At 38.9% G+C, this 17,663-nt stretch overlaps 1 protein-coding gene across 10 annotated transcripts in view; it reads right to left on the bottom strand.

The window, feature by feature from the left end:
* The window catches only part of ATF7IP (activating transcription factor 7 interacting protein), a 98,090-nt gene that overhangs the window by 37,407 nt on the left and 43,020 nt on the right, over positions 1 to 17,663 (bottom strand). For 9 of the 10 annotated variants that reach the window (XM_087934697.1, XM_026697441.2, XM_087934698.1 and 6 more), the window contains 2 exons: positions 3,438 to 3,518; positions 1,547 to 1,689 (listed from right to left, as the gene is read on the bottom strand). In XM_087934697.1, coding sequence (XP_087790823.1) covers positions 1,547 to 1,689; positions 3,438 to 3,518 — 224 coding nt within the window. The remainder of the gene's footprint in view (positions 1 to 1,546; positions 1,690 to 3,437; positions 3,519 to 17,663) is intronic. The other variant, XM_087934694.1, reaches the window with a different exon arrangement.

Here is a 17,663-nt window from a genome sequence, read left to right as displayed (position 1 = left end):
CATCTCTCTCTTTCCCTCTCCCCCCCCCACTCTCTCTCATAGTGAAGGAATGTAGCCTTGGAGGAGTTGGGGATGTGAAGGACCTGTTCGTGTGTCTTTGTGTATGCGAGAAAGAGTACATCACCGCCAGCCTTCCAAGGTTATATCAGATCTCTCTTTCTCTCCCCCCCTCAGTGGTAGCGATGGAACTTCAGTGCCTGACTGGAGGGGAGCCAGGCGCGGCACTCTTTTTGGCCACGAAAGAAGCCTGGGGGTCAGGCAAGCCGTTTTTTCAGGGGTAAAAAAAAAATATGTCCCTTGCCTTATTTTCTAAGAAACATGGTATGCAGTTCTCTATATGAATATGCTAATTTAGGGCTTGCAGAATTTGTTGGGTCAGTGTGGGTTGTGGAGGTTTGTTGTTGAATTAGGAGATCATTCGGTTTACTTGGAGCTGGAGGGTGGCAACAGCTGTTCTCAGAACTGGTATAGCACAAAATATTAAGAATAACCTTCTGAAAGACCAGGAAAGTGGAGTTGCCTGGTGGCCTGCAAATGAATGGGATCTAGTCAGGCCATATATGTGGCTGTAGGTCATGGCTGCTAATGCAGCAACAGGAACAACAGCATATAAGAATTTATACTACTGATGTTGATCATCTTTTTGATGGTGTGGTTCTGTCTCTGAAGCACCACCTCTCTTGTACACTCTTTGGTAACATGGTAGCAGCAGCAATTCAGAATTCCTTGCTCAGGTAACAACAGCAGCAGTGTGGAAAAGTGCTTGCTCTGGACTAAATTTCAACAATGGAGAGTGCTGGTGATTAAATGAGTTTTGGTTTTCTGGAATACATGAAATTTACTCTTAATCCCTTAATAAACAAGCTTTGGTTAGCCCAGTTAAAACTATACCTTCTTTAATCTCGATTGGGGGTGGATTATTAATTTTTAATTAATCAATTAGGTATATCCTGGTGGCATAGTTGTTAGAATGCAGTATTGCAGACTAAGTCTGACCACAATCTGAAGTTTGATCCTGATGTGCTTGAGGTTGACTCAACGTTCCATTGTTTTAAAGTCGCTAAAATGAAGACCCAGACTGTTGTGGGGAATATGTTGACATTGTAAACTACTCAGATGGTGTTGAAAAGCATTGTGGAGTGGTATATAAGTCTAAGTGCTATTGCTATTTATTTTCCCAAGGGACACCTGAAAAATTGGGACGGTTGTAGATGGCCACTCCACCTCTGCCACAGCCCTTCACACCACTGCCGCAGGCTGGAAAGGGACAACAACAACAACAACAAAAAGCTCAGATCTCATGGGTAAAAAGGAAAGAATGGGTTTGTTATTCAGCCAATAAGTTAAAGAAATACAGCTTAGGCAAGAACAATGGAAAGTAAGCATTTCCTAAATAGTTTTCTTCTTTATAAAAGCATAATCCTGCCAAACATTTATTTTCAAGATTAAGGATTTTAAAATTTTAATATAGTTGGAGCAAACAGAAAATATTTTAAATTAAAAGGCAAATTACCTACAATGCACAAATCAAGAATGTCATATTTACCTTTTCAAGTTTCTGATGAACATCTCCTTTGGTTGTAATTTTTACTTCAAATTCTGCTTCAAAATCTCCCAGATATCTTCGGCGTTTAGAATGAATACTATCCATATCCTCTGATTTAGAACGCTTTCTTCTCGATGCCTCACCTAAAATTTATTTTGATTTTTTTATAGAGACTTCTTAGTTGACCTTTTCAAGACCATGATTCTCTCAACAACAAAAAACCCTCAAGAAATTCAGCTTCACCAAAATTTGAGAAAAAGGAATTTTAAAAAGGGTGCGATGCTCCATTAAAAACTCAATGGGAAACGATGTATATTTTTCTCTGTTCATAATAAATTTTAAAAAATCAACAATTCTCAACCATGAGTGTGCAATGTATGAGATTAATTTTTAAAATATATGCTTACAAAAATTAAGATAGCAACTTTGAAAATAGTCGCAATTATTCCATCACATTGAGCAAACTGGTGGCAAGATGTGACCTCTTTGGTTCACTAGGAACACTGTGAATATGAATCAGCCATGATGTTACTAGGCTTCTTAAAATGCTAATACATAGCAAGAAAATCTGGTAGCATCTTGCAGATGAAATAAGTCAGTGGCAGAACACCCATTTTGCATCTAGGAAAGTCTCCAAATAGGACTGGAAAACCTCCTGGAACAATTCTCTCATTTAAGTGTTTATCTGTATGTATGTATTTCATTTCATGTATTTCATTATGACCCCATTTATTCATTTTGTTATTTGTTGCATATTGTAGTTCCATTTGCTCTGAGCCATATAGCACTGCCAGCTTTATGTAGGCAAAATGCACTAGTGAAAGAATACAGAAAAAAGTATGAATAACTCATTCCTACCGGTGCATTCTGACCTTCCTCATTTATCAGCTGTAAGACTCAAATCCAGGAAGCCTCCACTGGCACTTGCATAACAATTCCCAATGGAAAGCCAAATGGGTTGCTGAACACCCAGATTTAAGAATGCATATAAATGACCCCAACAAAAGGTGCCATGAACTACCATGTCAATAACTGACAATCCTGAATAGGATTTGTATCTCACACGGCGTCTGCCAGGACTCTCTGAATACCTGGAGCATAGTATCCTCCCCTCTTTGTGACTGTGGGGTCCCACATCACAACTGTAGATCACACTGTGACCAACTGTAAACTGAGGACATACACTGGTCCAGTATCTGACTTTTTAAAAATAAACAATAATGCACTTCAATGGTTAGATGGTAATTGAACATAGATCTTTTTAAATTGTTATATTTATTGTGTTTTGTTAATCTAGATGAAATATTAATATATTAATATATATTTGTAATCCATATATGATATATCCTAAATATTTGTTGCCAATCCTGAATCATATACATGCACATACAGTACTCTGGTATAAGATTTAGCATGATCTAGGGATTCAGTAGTGGTAAGGCAGCTAAATAATTTGAGAACTAAAGTGAACTTGAAAATAAATGTGCCTTCCTAGTAATTTTAATATTTGATACAACAAATGGCAGTTCAATCCTATGAAAAACTTTTAGCACATTGATGATGTATTTTTCTGCATTTTAAGCATATTGTATGCAACCATGAAATTTCACATAGTAGATAATTCAAGTGACAGGATGGCTATCAGTAGAAAAAATAAAAAATAGGACTATCCAAAAATGAAGTAGCTATTTTAACACAGAATCCTGAATTATAAAACATGATTTGAAGGTAGCACAGGGGAAGGAAATGAGGAAGAAACAAGTGAATTCATTTAGTCATTGTTAATAGAGTACACACACACAAAAACCATTTTGAAGTATAGCCAACATACAAAAATACAGCAACATAATTCCTGCAAGCAGTATGAATTTCTTATTTTTGCTATACGTACATTTTTCTGGAGGTTTCTCCTCCTCCTTGTTGGGCTCCTTTTCTTCTATGTGATTCAGTTCTTTTTTTTCTTCTCTGTCTTCTGTGAGAAAAACCAATTGTTTTTTGTATTTATAGGCAAAGTCACTGTACCCCAGATTATTATTTATAAACATATATACAATAAATTGAATCTCAGAAAATCTTAAGATAAAACACCTAAATGCACATTTAAAATACCACATCTTCTAATGCTGTATACCTGTACAATTATTAGAAGGCAAGCCAATAGTGCCTTCTGGCCAATGTGATTCAAGAAATTCAAACTGGTTCTCCCTCATTACCAGCTGGGTAGGCATGGCTTGGGGTGGGTGGGTTTGTCATATGGCTAAATGGGCATGGCCAACTCAACATCACTCTGGTGCAGGTGGCCGAAACAGTGATGGCCGTAGCCTTAGTGCGGGAGTAAAGTGCCCTGAATTTGCCTTTGTGCAGCAACAGCATTCCACTTTTGTTGTGTTACATTTGCTCTCAAGGCAGCCCTCGTCTCCTGCCATTTCAAGCTCGGAGCTGTAAGCCACATCCGGAAAGCGCTGCGGCAGAGAGAGGTGGCCAGGTCTGATTCTCTGTCACCTCATCTCTTGCTGGGTCTCACTGCCCGACAGGGTTTTTAAAAAGATTTTTTCAGTAGGTTATGGTGGGCAGCTACTTCCGGCATTTTTTGGTGCAGCTAGGCATGCTTCAGTCACTCAGGAAGATGTGCAACCTGCTCTCCGCCCCGAGTCACTGGCCTGCCATGTTCACTGCCACTGCCTCATGGTCTGCCTGCTGACCTGGTTGTGGCTGATGCCACAGCTGTTGCCAGGGGTGAGTGGGCCAGGATTGCATTGTGGCTTCAAGTCGTAATGGGGTCCAGGAGGAGGAAGGGACCCTGTCTCCCCCATTGTGAAGCACGCTAAATTTCACAGTGCTGCACAAGGCGCTGTGAGAGCAATGGGCAGGCCACTTCGGCCATAAGGCGGGAACACCAGCAGTGATAATGGCACAGATTGGGTCAATGGGCAGGCCATGAGGCGGCAGCTGGGCTGGGTCAGTAAGCAGACCATGAGGCAGTGGCAACAAACACGGCAGGCCAGTGTCTTGAGCAGGAGATCGCATATCTCCCTGAGCAACCGAGGCATGCCCAGGTGTACCAACAAAGGCTAGAAGTAGTTGCCCACTGTTTCCTGCTGCAAAAATCTTTTTAAAAACCCAGCAAGAGATGAGGCACTGGAGAATCAGACCCGTCCACTTCTCTCCAATGCAATGCTGCCCATACACAGCTTACAGCTCCAAACTCAAAACGGCAACAGGCAAAGGCTGCCTTGAGCGCAAATGCACCACAATGAAGGCGTAATGCTGTTGCTATGCAAAGGAAAGTACAGGGTGCTTTGCTCCCACACTAAGGCTCTGGCCAAAGCCACTTCGGCTGCCCTACTCTATGGTGGAGATTTCCATCCCCCCACCCGAGTGCGTCTCCCTCCCCTGCCTTACCTTCTCAGGCCATGTAGGGCATGACTGAGGGGGAAGGGGCCAGACCAGCCAGTGGTAGGATCAGCCGGTTTGCTGAATTGCACAAAAAGTTAACCAGTTCGAACCATCTGAATCCCACCACTGCTTCTGGCCCTTTTCCAATTTTGTGACATTAGAACTTGTACAATCCAAATTTCTATGATGAGCCATTCAAGTCACAAATTGTCATCCTGCTACTACAGCAGGCTTCATCAAAGTGGAGGCTAGAGTGTAGGTGACCATACTCAACTGTTGGCTCAGACTATTTGTTTCCCTTTGACCTTATCACATTAACTATAAACAATGATTTTCAATCCACATGGAAACAGGCAATGGCAACTCCAATCTCACCCCTAAGCCTCTCTCCAAGTCATGCATGAAATATGATCAGGCCAAAGCAGTCATTGAACAATGTACATCAAATACAGAGTGCCAACTGGACTTAGCCATGATCCCAACTCAAATTATTTTTCACCATCAAGTTTTCACCCTGCTCTAGAAAAGAAGCCAAGCAGCTGGATATCAATAAATCTAAATTTGTCCATTTCAAATCTCTGGCGTAACTTGGTAGCAGAGGAGGACCAATCCCAATCATCCTCAGACAAAGTGGCTCAACCAGATACTAAAATGCTGAAGAAATAAGTTTCAAAATCTCAAGTACTAGGATATTTGCTTTCATATTTGAAGTTCAAATGCACCACAATCTACAGAATCCAGCCATTTAGAGCTACTGTATGGGAGGCAGCTTTGGTTGTGAAGAATGGCTGGGGGAGGGCCAGCGGAGATGGAAAGCTGTCTGTTAATGGGCTTAGGTAGGTGGCTGAGGGTGAAGGAGGGGCAGCCAAAGGTCTGTGTCTAAATGTTCCATTCCAGGGAGGAACAATGCTTTTACTTCTATTAACCAGGAATGCAAACTTCACACAAAATGATATTCAAAGCTGATGGCAGAATGGTGCTTTAAACCACAAAGTACACTTGTACTTAAGAGGAATTTGAAAGGGTATTTACAGGTAGTGCTTGACTTACATTCATTTAGTGACTGTTCAGTTACAAATGAAGCATAAAAAAGATACAAATGCAGCATAAAAAAGCATCAGATCTGTAGAAGCAGGGGCTACCACATTTCATTCAGGGAATAGGTTGAATAAGATTGTCCACATTGAAATTTATTCTAAAGAAATAGCTAGCACAAGCATTAAAAGATGCCAATATACTAATATCAAATATAAGAACCAGCTCACTACAAGAAACAAACCAACTAATTTACAGCACAACTGCAGTTATAACTGAATAGCTGGGATGCAAAATCAACAAAAACAGATCTTCTGATCTTTGAATACAGATCCCACAGTTCCACTACTCATGAAGCCATGAATATGCCTACAAACTGCAAACACTCCAACAAATCTGCTTATCTGTTGCCTTAGGTTTTTGTCTAGAAAAAGCTGAAGCTGTAGCAATCATGAAGAAATAGTTGTAGTCCAGCTACCAGTAATATTTCATATGCTCATTTGAACACACTGTCCGTTCTTCCTTCAACAATACTTCTATCTCTTCTCCTTTAAAGGCCGTTAACTTGGACATCATGGCTGTTCCTATTTCATTAATACTGCAAGTATTGGTAACCATTATACTTGATCTCTCTGAGTGGAGAGTACATTACTGTTCATTAATGTGAGGGATGTTTTAGTTTTGGCCAGCTCCATCTGCTCAATTATTTCAATTAAAACATCCAGAAGGGAACAGAAACATCCATGACACACCCTGTAGGAAGCATCCTTGTAATTCTTTCAGACAATAACCATTGGGTTGCTAGGATACAATTCCAAGTAGAGTGATTTGTTGACTTACAAAGCATATCTCAGAATGTGTTAGCATTTAACTCTTAAAGGGAGGCAAGGCTTGCATGTTTTCATCCCCATCTAAACTCAAAGAGGAAGTGGACTCTGTCTGTGTATCTCATGACTCTTTTCAGTATCCCAAACGAATATTGAAATATCTTCATTACTGTAGATATTTAGGGTTAAGAACTCAATTTCTATTTGTAGCACTTTCAGGATAGTTACCCTCTTTTCCAAGTATCTTTTCTTGTATTCCTTGAAATTTTTTGCTCTGGTGGAGGATGTCAAAGTGGAGGATGGGAAAGAATGGTTTTCTGCCCTCTCTTCCTGATTGTCTGGAGCAGCCTACTCAAACTTGCATGTAAATTTTTTTGGAAATTTTTTTATTAAGAGGTGTATTTGCTGGAGCTCCCATGACTGCTGGGGCAGAATTTCAGTTTTCTGCTGCTATTCTAGCAACAGAAGGTAATCCATGCTATTTGTGGCCTGGAGAGGTTGGTTGTTACTGTACTCTTTGCTGGATCTGGCTGCCCATTGTCTGTGCTAATACATTGACTGGTTGTTAGACAGTCATTGATAGTTACTCTTGTTGGTACCATGCCTTGTCTGATGCAGTGGACCAAGTGGTCCTCAGTCCTAATATATTACACATAGATTTGTTGCTGGATTTCCTCATTGTTACTTTGCTAAGTCTTATATGGAGCCTGTCACTTTATGCTTGGTTTGACCCTTGTGAACAGCAAATCAAGCTGTTTCATCCTCGGCCTAGGTGTGTTCTTTGGTCTTATTTATTTTGCAAGGAAGTCACACAGTTGCTGAAATGAGTCACTTTTGCTTGCTGCTTGATTCTTTTTCTTCAGCTATCCAACTGGAGTTCATAGAAGACACTGCCCCTCATACTACTGTATTTAGAAGAGGTGGAATTAACTCATTCCTAGTCTCCAATTTCAATGTTGCAACATTTGAGCTTTTAATTTGGGCATTCTTGGCAAATTAAGTACTATATAGTTTAACAGTCTTTTTACCTTCTTACCTAAGCTGACAGAGATAGGCTGAAGAATATGGCCCTGGAAGACTAAAACACTCAAATTAAGACAATCTTAACAAGAATAGTGTTTTTCATGATCACCGTGACAACTGTAGAGCCAATTTAGCTGCACACTAAGAAAATCAGAAACCTTCCTCTAGAGTTTTTCAACCAAAACTTAAAAGGTAAATGATTTGGGAAAGAATATCTTCTAAAACAGTGGTTCTCAACCTTCCTAATGTTGTGACCCTTTAATACAGTTCCTCATGTTGTGGTGACCCTCAACCATAAAATTATGGCTCGGTTCCTAAGACCATCAAAAATATGCGTTTTCTGATGGCTTTAGGCGACTCCTGTGAAAGGGTCATTTGACCCCCAAAGGGGTCGCAACCCACAGATTGTGAACCACTGTTCTAAAATATCCTGTCTAGAGAAAATTCTCACTATGGGCTTTTTAATCTGGGTTTTTAAAAAAATTTGTTTCAATTTACACTATGTATTTCTGTTTATTCTAATACTTGAGGGAAATGAATACAGTCATAACCAATTATAATTAAAAACTTAGCAAAAGTTATTTATTTTTTTAATAAGTTTTTTAATAAGGGTGGAAGCTAAATGCATCTCCTCAGAGAGTGGATTCCGTAACTGTTTTTTAAGCCAGTCCTTTAAAATATAAGTTTGTTTGGCTTTTCATTATATTTTTATTACAAGTAGTACAACTAATCATTTACCAACCAAATTTAGGACAAACTGTAAAGTTACTTGTGACCCATCCTCAAAGTTATGACTGCCACATTAGACCCACCTCATGCGAACTTATTTCAGGTACTTGGCGACCAACTCACATTAATGCCAGGCTACAGCATCCTAGTCAAGTGATTATATTTTGCAATGTTTTTTGTCATTTTCTGGCAAAAACACACATTAAACAATCCTGATTCAGACGCATAACTATGCAATTCACTTTAAACACTACACTTCTCATAGCAACCATTGTAAAAACAACCTTAAAATTGAGTCTGGTCACATGATAACTCAACATGCAGCCATAAATTTAAGCTCAATGAAGGTTGTAAGTCAAGGACTACCTGTACAAACTGCTCTATAAATATTTACACTGAAGAAATTGACCAATAAAGTCACACCTAACAAGAATCCATATATGCAAAGTAATATTGCAGCAAATGTATCACTGAATAGAATCAAATTTGGCACAGCTCCTATAAAGATGGTAGTATAACCAGAGGTCCTGATACTTACTTCAGGCTGGAATCTTATCTATAGTTTTACCTAGAAAACAAAGAAGTCACCGCAATAATTGATAGTATGATAAAATCAAGATAAGCTATTTTATGTTATTAGTTACTATATTACCAATCTCTCAAACAAGATCAGCTAGTATCTATATGGACAATATAAAGTAATATAATATTGTTTTAAAGTTCAGCTAAAAGTAGAAGCAGTTAGATTAAGCAAATATAAATAATTTAAATATTTTAAACAATCAAAACGAATTGGTTGGCAAAATAAATATCAAAAAGAGCATGTCTAAACATGAGGGAGAATCTTAGATCATTATTTGCTAGATTTATATTTCACCTTTCATTTAGTAGCTCAAGGTCGTATAGATCAGGGGTCGCCAACCTTTTGGACCTCAGGGACCACCAAACTCATAATTTTAGATCCCAGGGACCACTAACTAGTTCTGTGGTGTGGCCTAATTTGTGGGTGTAGCTTGGTGGTAACGTGACTGGGTGTGCATGGCTTGTATGTAAATATTATAAATATTTATATAAATATTGATTTTTTTTATAAAAAAGAGCAACTTTTACCCAAAATCGGGCAAAGCAGGCAGGCAGATTGAGTTGCTCAGATTCATTCAGTGATCTATCTATCTGCCATTGGCTAGCTCAGTCTGTCACATAAAATTTGCTTGCAAGCAAACTCACAAAATTAACTCACAACACACCATGTATGTAAATATTGCATTTTTTATAAAAAAGAGCAACTTTTACCCCAAATCAGGCAAAGCAGGCAGATTGAGTTGCTCACAGAATCATTCAGTGATCTATCTATCTGCCATCGGCTAGCTTAGTCTCTCAAATTTACTTGCCATGAGTCTGAACTGAATTTGCTTGCAAGCAAACCTTCAGTGTACCAAGGGAGGTTCACTTGTACCGAAGATCTAAAGACTGGCTAGCAAACAAGAAATCCAACCATTTCCTGCTTCCTAGCTAATCTAAATCTCCCAGCACAGCAGAACAGATGATGGTCGGAAAAAGGAAAAATAGAAATTTAGCATCCAAATTTGCTGGGTAAGAAGCGGGTGGGGAGTGTTCCCGTGGGCCATGTGGGCAGTGCAGCCTTGTCTTTCTGCGCAGCCTGGATTAATTGCTTTGGGAGGGGGTGCTTCGGGGGTGAGATTTCTCTGCGACCCACCAAAATTTTCTCACGGCCCACGGTGGGCGACCGCTGGTAGAGATAATACTGTCTACAACAGCAGCTCTTTGACAGAGATTGGGCTGAGTGATAGGCACAAGGTCACTCGTGAACCTTTGTGACTAAGGGTGGATTAGAATCTGGGTTAAAGTCCAACACTTTAACCACTATACTATACTTCCCCAATCCTTAAAGGCCATCTTTTCTAGTTACAACTTTCAGGTGGGCTTCTCAAGCTATAATTCTCATGTTTGAAGAAAACACAGATGGCATTACATTATAATTAAGCTAAGCAAAATAGGCAAAATTGCTTAGCAGTTCCATTTCTCTTGGTATGTGTGTCATAATTCTAAGCAAATAGAATTTATTCTAGACTAATCCACCTAGACAATCTTCATTGTTATCCTCAGTGCAATTGCCTACTGTATACAGGATCCAATCTGAGTTGGTCATCAGGACCAGAGGTTTAGCCTTCCAGGCTTTTGGAACTCCTCTCCAGAAAATGTGCACTATGCATAGAATTTATGTGGTGGTGCCTGGTTGCGTGTGGCTTTTAGTTGACAATTGGAGTGTTGATGCCTGGCTATTAAGTAATTGGTTGTTGTTTCCTTGTGATGCTGTGCCCTTGGCACCAAGTAATGAATAAGCTGGTAGTAAATCTGTACTCCTGTTGACTGACAAGGGATCCTTTCCCCAGATTCAATCATTTCCCAGGCTATTTTTGTCCCTACTCAGCCAACCATTTTAGTAGCTGTGAAATTGAATGCATGTCTTCATTCATTGAAATGTGAGGCTATCAATGATTTCAGGTCTCCTCTTCTCTGGCAGTTCTGTCTTATAGTTTTAAAAAGAAACTTGATCATGCAGGAACTGACTTGGATGAGTTTGTAATAAAAATAAGTGTGCTGCAGTAAGAAGTAACTGACAAAATAAATGCTGTTTTCGATTCTCATTCATGTAAAGTTAAAAACTCTCACTTCATTGACATGGTTTAGTGACTTCCAGCCAAGATCCCCACAGCAAAACAGATGCTATGCAGAAATTGCTAATTTGCACAAGTTATCAGTTGCAAGATCCTGTTCCTGAAATTAGTTCATGGGAGCAATTGGGATTGTCGCTATGGTACCAGCTTCTCTGCTACCCAGCAACTTCCCTGCCTGAGCTACTGAAGGCTATTTCAGGGCTGTCTGTAGAATTCCCGACTTATGATTTTAGGTAAAGGTTTCCCCTATCTAGTTGTATCTGACTCTAGAGAGTAGTGCTCATCTCCCTTTCTTAATTGAGGGAGTCAGCGTTATCTGAAGACACTTTTGTGGTAATGTGGCCAGCATGTCTATATGCTGAGGTGTACGTAACATTACCTTCCCATCAAAGTGGTATCTATTTATCTATTTGCATTCACATTCTTTTGAACTCCTAAGTGGCAGGAGCTAGGATAAGTAATGGGAACTCATCCCGGCGATGGCGCTTGGTTCTTGAACCTGGCTGACAACTTTCCAGCCAAGAAGTCCAACATCTTAATCACTGGGCCATTGACTCCTCTCATCGCACACCCCTTATAATTCTGGGGGACCCCACTTTGCCATCCCTGGCTTAGGCCTCCAAAGCGGCTCAGGTGTTCATGGTCTCCACGATAGCCTTAGACCTGTCCCAGTCATTCTTGGCCTGACTCAGGATTTTGTTTTCTTGTCAGAGCAGTGACAATGTGATGTAAGGGTTTAACGACTCTCATGGTCATATCACACCCCATGATTAAGGTTCTCTTGTAGTATTCCTCTCTGCAGGGAAGCTGAACCCATTCATACCCAGTGAACACATTAGCCCACACCTGGCAAATGACAGTCCCAAATGGATTTCAAAGGGAGCTGAGATAACTGAAATAACTGCTGCTACATGGTCCTGTTGAGGTCCTAGCGGTTGCCCAGAATAGGGAGTCTACTGGGGCCCTAGACAGGATTGCTCTTATATAATCTCTCTGGTCCGATCACTCATTACTCCCTATGCTTCACAGAGGAGCTAAGAGAGTCAAAAGGATGCCCCAAAGAGTTGCCTGAAGCACTGCTGGAGGAAAACAAAGAACGAACTTGACCAAACATGAGCTAAAATTGCTATTAAGGTTTACCTAATGCCAATAAGAGCCGCTAAGCATTGATACCTCTCTGCTCTTACTGCATCCACAAAATGCTGCCCAGCAGCCATGCTTAGGGTCACCAGAGTCCTCCTTGGATAGGGTGCCTCAGAAATCCATCTTCAGAGACAAGCAGAGGAATTTCTGAGGCATTAGTGGATAAAATCACTTGGATTTGTTCATAGTTGGATCCAAGAGTGGTCTAAGTCCTATGTAGATGACAAAGGAGCACACATACCCAACTTTATGGGAACTGTTCAACCTGAGGAAGTGGGCAGGGTCCTGTAGGGTGCAACAACCACCACCTGCATATTAGATCCATGACCCTTCTGTCTGGTTAAGTCTATCCAGTGGGTGTCATGTGGGTGGGTGACTTAATCCTTGTTGGAGTGAGCGTTTCCAGCCCCTTTTAATGAGTCACTGCTCTGCCCCCTAGATCAAGAAGCCATCACTGAACTCGACTGTGCTGGACAATTTTCGTGTAATCTTCAACTTTTGCTTTTTAGGAAAAGCACTTGAGAAGGTGGTATGACCTCAAGAGGGCCCTGGAGAAAAAGCATTATCTGGACTCTTTTCAATCAGATTTCAGGCTCTGATATGGGGCCAAAACTGCATTGGTTGCACTAATGGATGATATCTGGTAGGAGTGAAAGGGAGGTTGTGCATCCATCTTTGCTCTCCTTGCTTGACTATGGCATCCTTTAGGGGTGATCTTGGGGTGGGTGGGGCTGGTTCTCCTTTTTCTTCAGAGGCCAATTCCAACTGGCGTTAATAGAGTGAGAGATCCAGTTCATGGCCCTTCCTTTGTTGGGTGCAGCAGGGCTCAGTGCTCCCTCCACTCCTTTTTAATAGCTACATGAAACCTCTGGGTGAGATCATCCATCGCCATAAGGATGAGGTATCACCAATGTAGTGGTGATATTATCTCTGTCCTAGGTGGAGTGAGTGATGCAGTGGTTGTCCTTTTGTGGTGTCTAGAGGCTACAGGGATCTGAATGGGGAGCAACAGACAACAACTGAACCCTGATAACACGGAGTGGCTGTGGGTGGGTGCCCTGTATCCAGTTTTCATCTTGGGTCTTGGATGCAGTTGCACTACTGCTTACAAACCTGGTAAAGGACCTCTTAGACTCACAGGACCTGATTGAAAAGCAGGTGGCAGGTGTGGTCAGGAGTACCTTTGCCCAACTCCCATTGTGCACCTGTTACATCCTTTCCCAGAAAGGAAGGCTCTCTGCTCAGTTACTTATGCCTTGGTGATCTCCTGATTGGATTATATTTTTTTGTGTGTAAATTTTGAGTTTTCACAAAGAGAAAAAAAATACAAATAAAACATCTTTTTTGAAAGCAGCATAATCCCGGGTTACATTTCTTCGTACAGACACAAATTCAGGTTCATTTTCATTTTTATATTCTATTCCATATCTTATTACTATTTTACATTTTCTACATAGCTTCTCCTCTCTTTTAATATTCTCAATTTTATTTTAATTATCTCATCTCAATTCAAATCATTGTATTTTTTTCCTGTCCTGTTTCAATTATCTATTATCTTTTCTCATTAAACAAAATTTCTCCTATAGTTACTGATTGGAGTATGACGCCTTTATATCTTTTCCCTAAAGTTGTAACATTCAATATAATACATAACTTCCATTCGGATTCTGCTTGGTACATTCTTAAAATATACACTGTATTCTTAAAAAAAGAAAAAAATTATAAATATATATATATAATTAAAACAACATTCCATTCCAGTTCAATTCTATCATTAATATTAATATTCATTGAAGTCTTAACATCTTTAACATTACTTTTCAATTAAATATCATACTTCTATGGGAACAATTATAAGCTTTCCATAGTTAATTCCCCCCCATCACTTATATTTTATAAAACATTAACTAATTAAGATGTTCCCATTCCTTCCTAATTCAATTTTCTCATTTATTTCACTTATCTTATTCACAAACATTTCACTAAATTACACTATTTTATCCCTCATTTTAATTATAGGTTGTTTCCAATTTTCTAAAGTTATTTCTATTACTAATATAACAGTACAATCTTATGTACCTTTACAGAATCCCTTTTTCAGTTAGGTTTTCACCAATTATCTCTAAATAGGTCCCGTTTCTCTATATCTTGCTCCGGTCCTTTGTAACTTCTTTTCCTTTCCTTCTTCCCTCTCTTCTTCTCTCTCTCCTTTTTACCCCCTTGTCTCTTTACCTCTATTTCTCTCTTCTGTATTCCCCTCTTCTGTTGCTTTCTAGTATTATAATTATTTTTCAAATTATTTTTCTTTTCTTTGGTTGTTTTTTTAAGTCTTAAATTCTCCATTCTCTTTCCCTCCTTTCCTTTTTCTTCCCCACATAAAATTGCTTGTTCATTAAAGAGGCTTCTTTTTTGTCCGTCTTCTTGTTTTGCAGTTGTTTCTTGTTGTTTCTCATAGTTCCAAATCTCCATTTCTAAGAATTGAAAAACAAAGCCAAAAGAACCCTTCCCTTCTTGTGCATCTTCTTTGCACTTTTTAAGTTCCATTTTCAATTCATCCAGAAGTGGTGCCATTGTATAAATTTTTAAACAACCACCCGATTGATTTTAGTCATTCAAATATAATAAACAAGAATCCCAAGATCACCAAATAATCCAAATGCACGCAAACTGTTTCTTTTTTTTTTTTCACTTTCTCTTCCTGGGGTTACTATTTAGTTGCAAAGTTTCAGTTAAAATGTATCTTTTAGAAGTCTTGTTGAAGTTTTACTGTAGATTCTTTTTAATTCCAGGCAGTCTCCTCCCTTTTCCAGATCCTGCCCGTATTCTTTTTCTCTCCCTTCCTCCTTATGAAAAAGAAAATTTTTAATGTCCAGAAATCTTTATTATCCCTTTGGCATTTTGTTTTATTTTCAGCTTAATTGCCTATTGATGTCAAAGCGGATTTTTCCGATTTCTTATTTAAGCCTCTTATTTGTCAATATAGGGAAGGGGAGAGAAGGGAAAAAAAGCCAAAACTTTCCCTTTTCACTCTCCTTCGCTACTTCCGACTCTTCTTTGGGAGTGATGTTATTTTTTGTAAGTTTAAATTCCAGGGTACCTTGGCTGTTGCTTTTACAATTTAATCCTGTCAGCCAAAACTTTCACTTCTTATCTTCCTCCTGCACATTCTTTTCCGGTTGAGTTCTTCTTTGTGGTGGCCATTTCTGACCACCGCTGCAACTGCCTTCGGGAAAGGGAGTAATGGCCAGCTGAGGAGGAGAGATGCAGCTCTCCTCGATCCTGCAGGGGGTCTCCCCCCTCTTCACCACCTCTACGGGGTGGCTTAGCCCCGAAACCAGCCGGCTCGGGGCGCTCCAGCAGGGAGCCGACAGAAACTGCGCATGATCACAGATATCTGTCTGTCGCCGAAGCCCTTCAAACCGGAAGTTCTCCTGATTGGATTATTGTAACATGCTCTACATGAAGATATCCACAAAATGTATCCTAGAATTAGATCTGGAAGCAAACTGGCACCCAGTGCAGTTCATGGATTATTTATGCCTTTCTTTAGACACCCAATATACATTCACCTGTGTGACTGTACTATGCACACTATCCGCTTCAGTATTTTATTATCAATTTTAAGATTGCTTAGATTTGCTTGCTGTACCTATTGCCATTGGTTTGGTCTTTATATTTCATCCTACCCCATTTTTTTTCATTCTGCTCTTTTTACTTTCATTACTAGAGTTTAGAGATTTGCATTTCTACTGTCATTAGCATAGTGCAGGTTACATTTCTTCTTCCAATTTTAAACCCCTGCTAATTATTTCCTAATCCAACTTCCTTCAATATGTACTCTATGTATATGCTGAATATATAGAATACACAGCAGTGTAAGCAGCGTGGTAACATAGTGGTGAAGATGCTCGCCTCCCACTCAGAAGATTGAGAGTTCAATCCTAGATGGTGGCAGATGTTTCTTCCTTACGGTGCAAAGAAGTAACATCTGCTGCGAATTCCACATAAATGTCAGAAAGGGCATATGCATCATGTATCTGCTCTAAGAACCTTACATCTAAGAACCAGAATATAAATTATTCAAGTAGATAATAATCTTAATAGGAAACAATATTTAAAGAAACAGTGATGAGCATTATTAAACTAAATTTTTGATTTAAAAATGTATTTTCATTTATATTTTGGACCACAGTTTGTTTTAATCTAATATGGCTTTTCAGAGTTAAGGTTTGATTCTATTGTTCCATAATTTAAATTTTAAATAATACAATGCACATCTCAAATAGGGACAAAGGCACTATATACCATTTCAAGTAAAATAGAAATCAATTTGAGCAATTCTTTATTTTAGAATTACACAAAAATTAGTTTCTAAATCTTTCAGACATATTTGAAATACTGATCAACTAATTCTTTTCTGTTGCCTTTAAGAATTTTGGAAATTATTTTGTAGTGGTTTGAGTACTATTCACATAGTTCCAGAAGGTAGCACTTTATTGTTTTTGACAAAATTTTCTTCAGAATTCAATCCTACTCAACAGAATTTAATGCTTACAAATGACATGTAACAAAGTTACGTTACAGCGTAACGAAGGTATTTGTGAGGAAGTTTTCAATCCTGATATTTTATTTTCAATTGTTATTCCAACTCTCATGAACCAAACTGTTTTTGAAATAAAATCAAACATTAGTATTTTTATTACAAACAGAATATCACTGCTGAGAATCAACCCTGAAAATCAAATTTCAATATCAAAAGATTCATAAGCGAAGTAGAAAAACAAGTAAAAATTGAGCCAGTTAATATCAACTGATTCAAATATTCTACTAATGCAGTTTGAACTTTACACAGCAACAAAATTAAATCTAGTCTGAATATATTATAAATGTAAAAAATAAAATTCAATTAACCACAAGTAGGTATCAACAGCATGAAACGCCTCTAAAATAGTTTTTACTGCATTTGTTGTAGATATGGTCTATTTGATTTGATTTGGTATTCTACAGTTGCTGGGAGTTGGGTGGCACATGAATTTAAAAAAATATTATAGTTGGTCGCAATCAGCAAGATATTTACACTCAATTTGGCATTTTTATCCACCTATTGAGTTCTTCCCAAGGACTTGGGATAGGCAGATGTTGTTGTTTGATGGTTGTTGTTATTAATGAAAAGTAGGCTTTGAAAGCTTGAGTAGTTTACTATTTTATGGTTATTGTACAGTATTATTTTTATGTTTTAATTTTTAAACAGAAAAATGATATTGA

This window comes from Pseudonaja textilis, chromosome 5 (assembly GCF_049901715.1).
Source record: "Pseudonaja textilis isolate UNSWEBS1 chromosome 5, rPseTex1.2, whole genome shotgun sequence".
NCBI classification, from domain to species: Eukaryota; Metazoa; Chordata; class Lepidosauria; order Squamata; family Elapidae; genus Pseudonaja; species Pseudonaja textilis.
The sequence above is the reverse complement of the archived record's forward strand: the minus strand, read 5'-3'. Positions and strand labels throughout refer to the sequence as shown.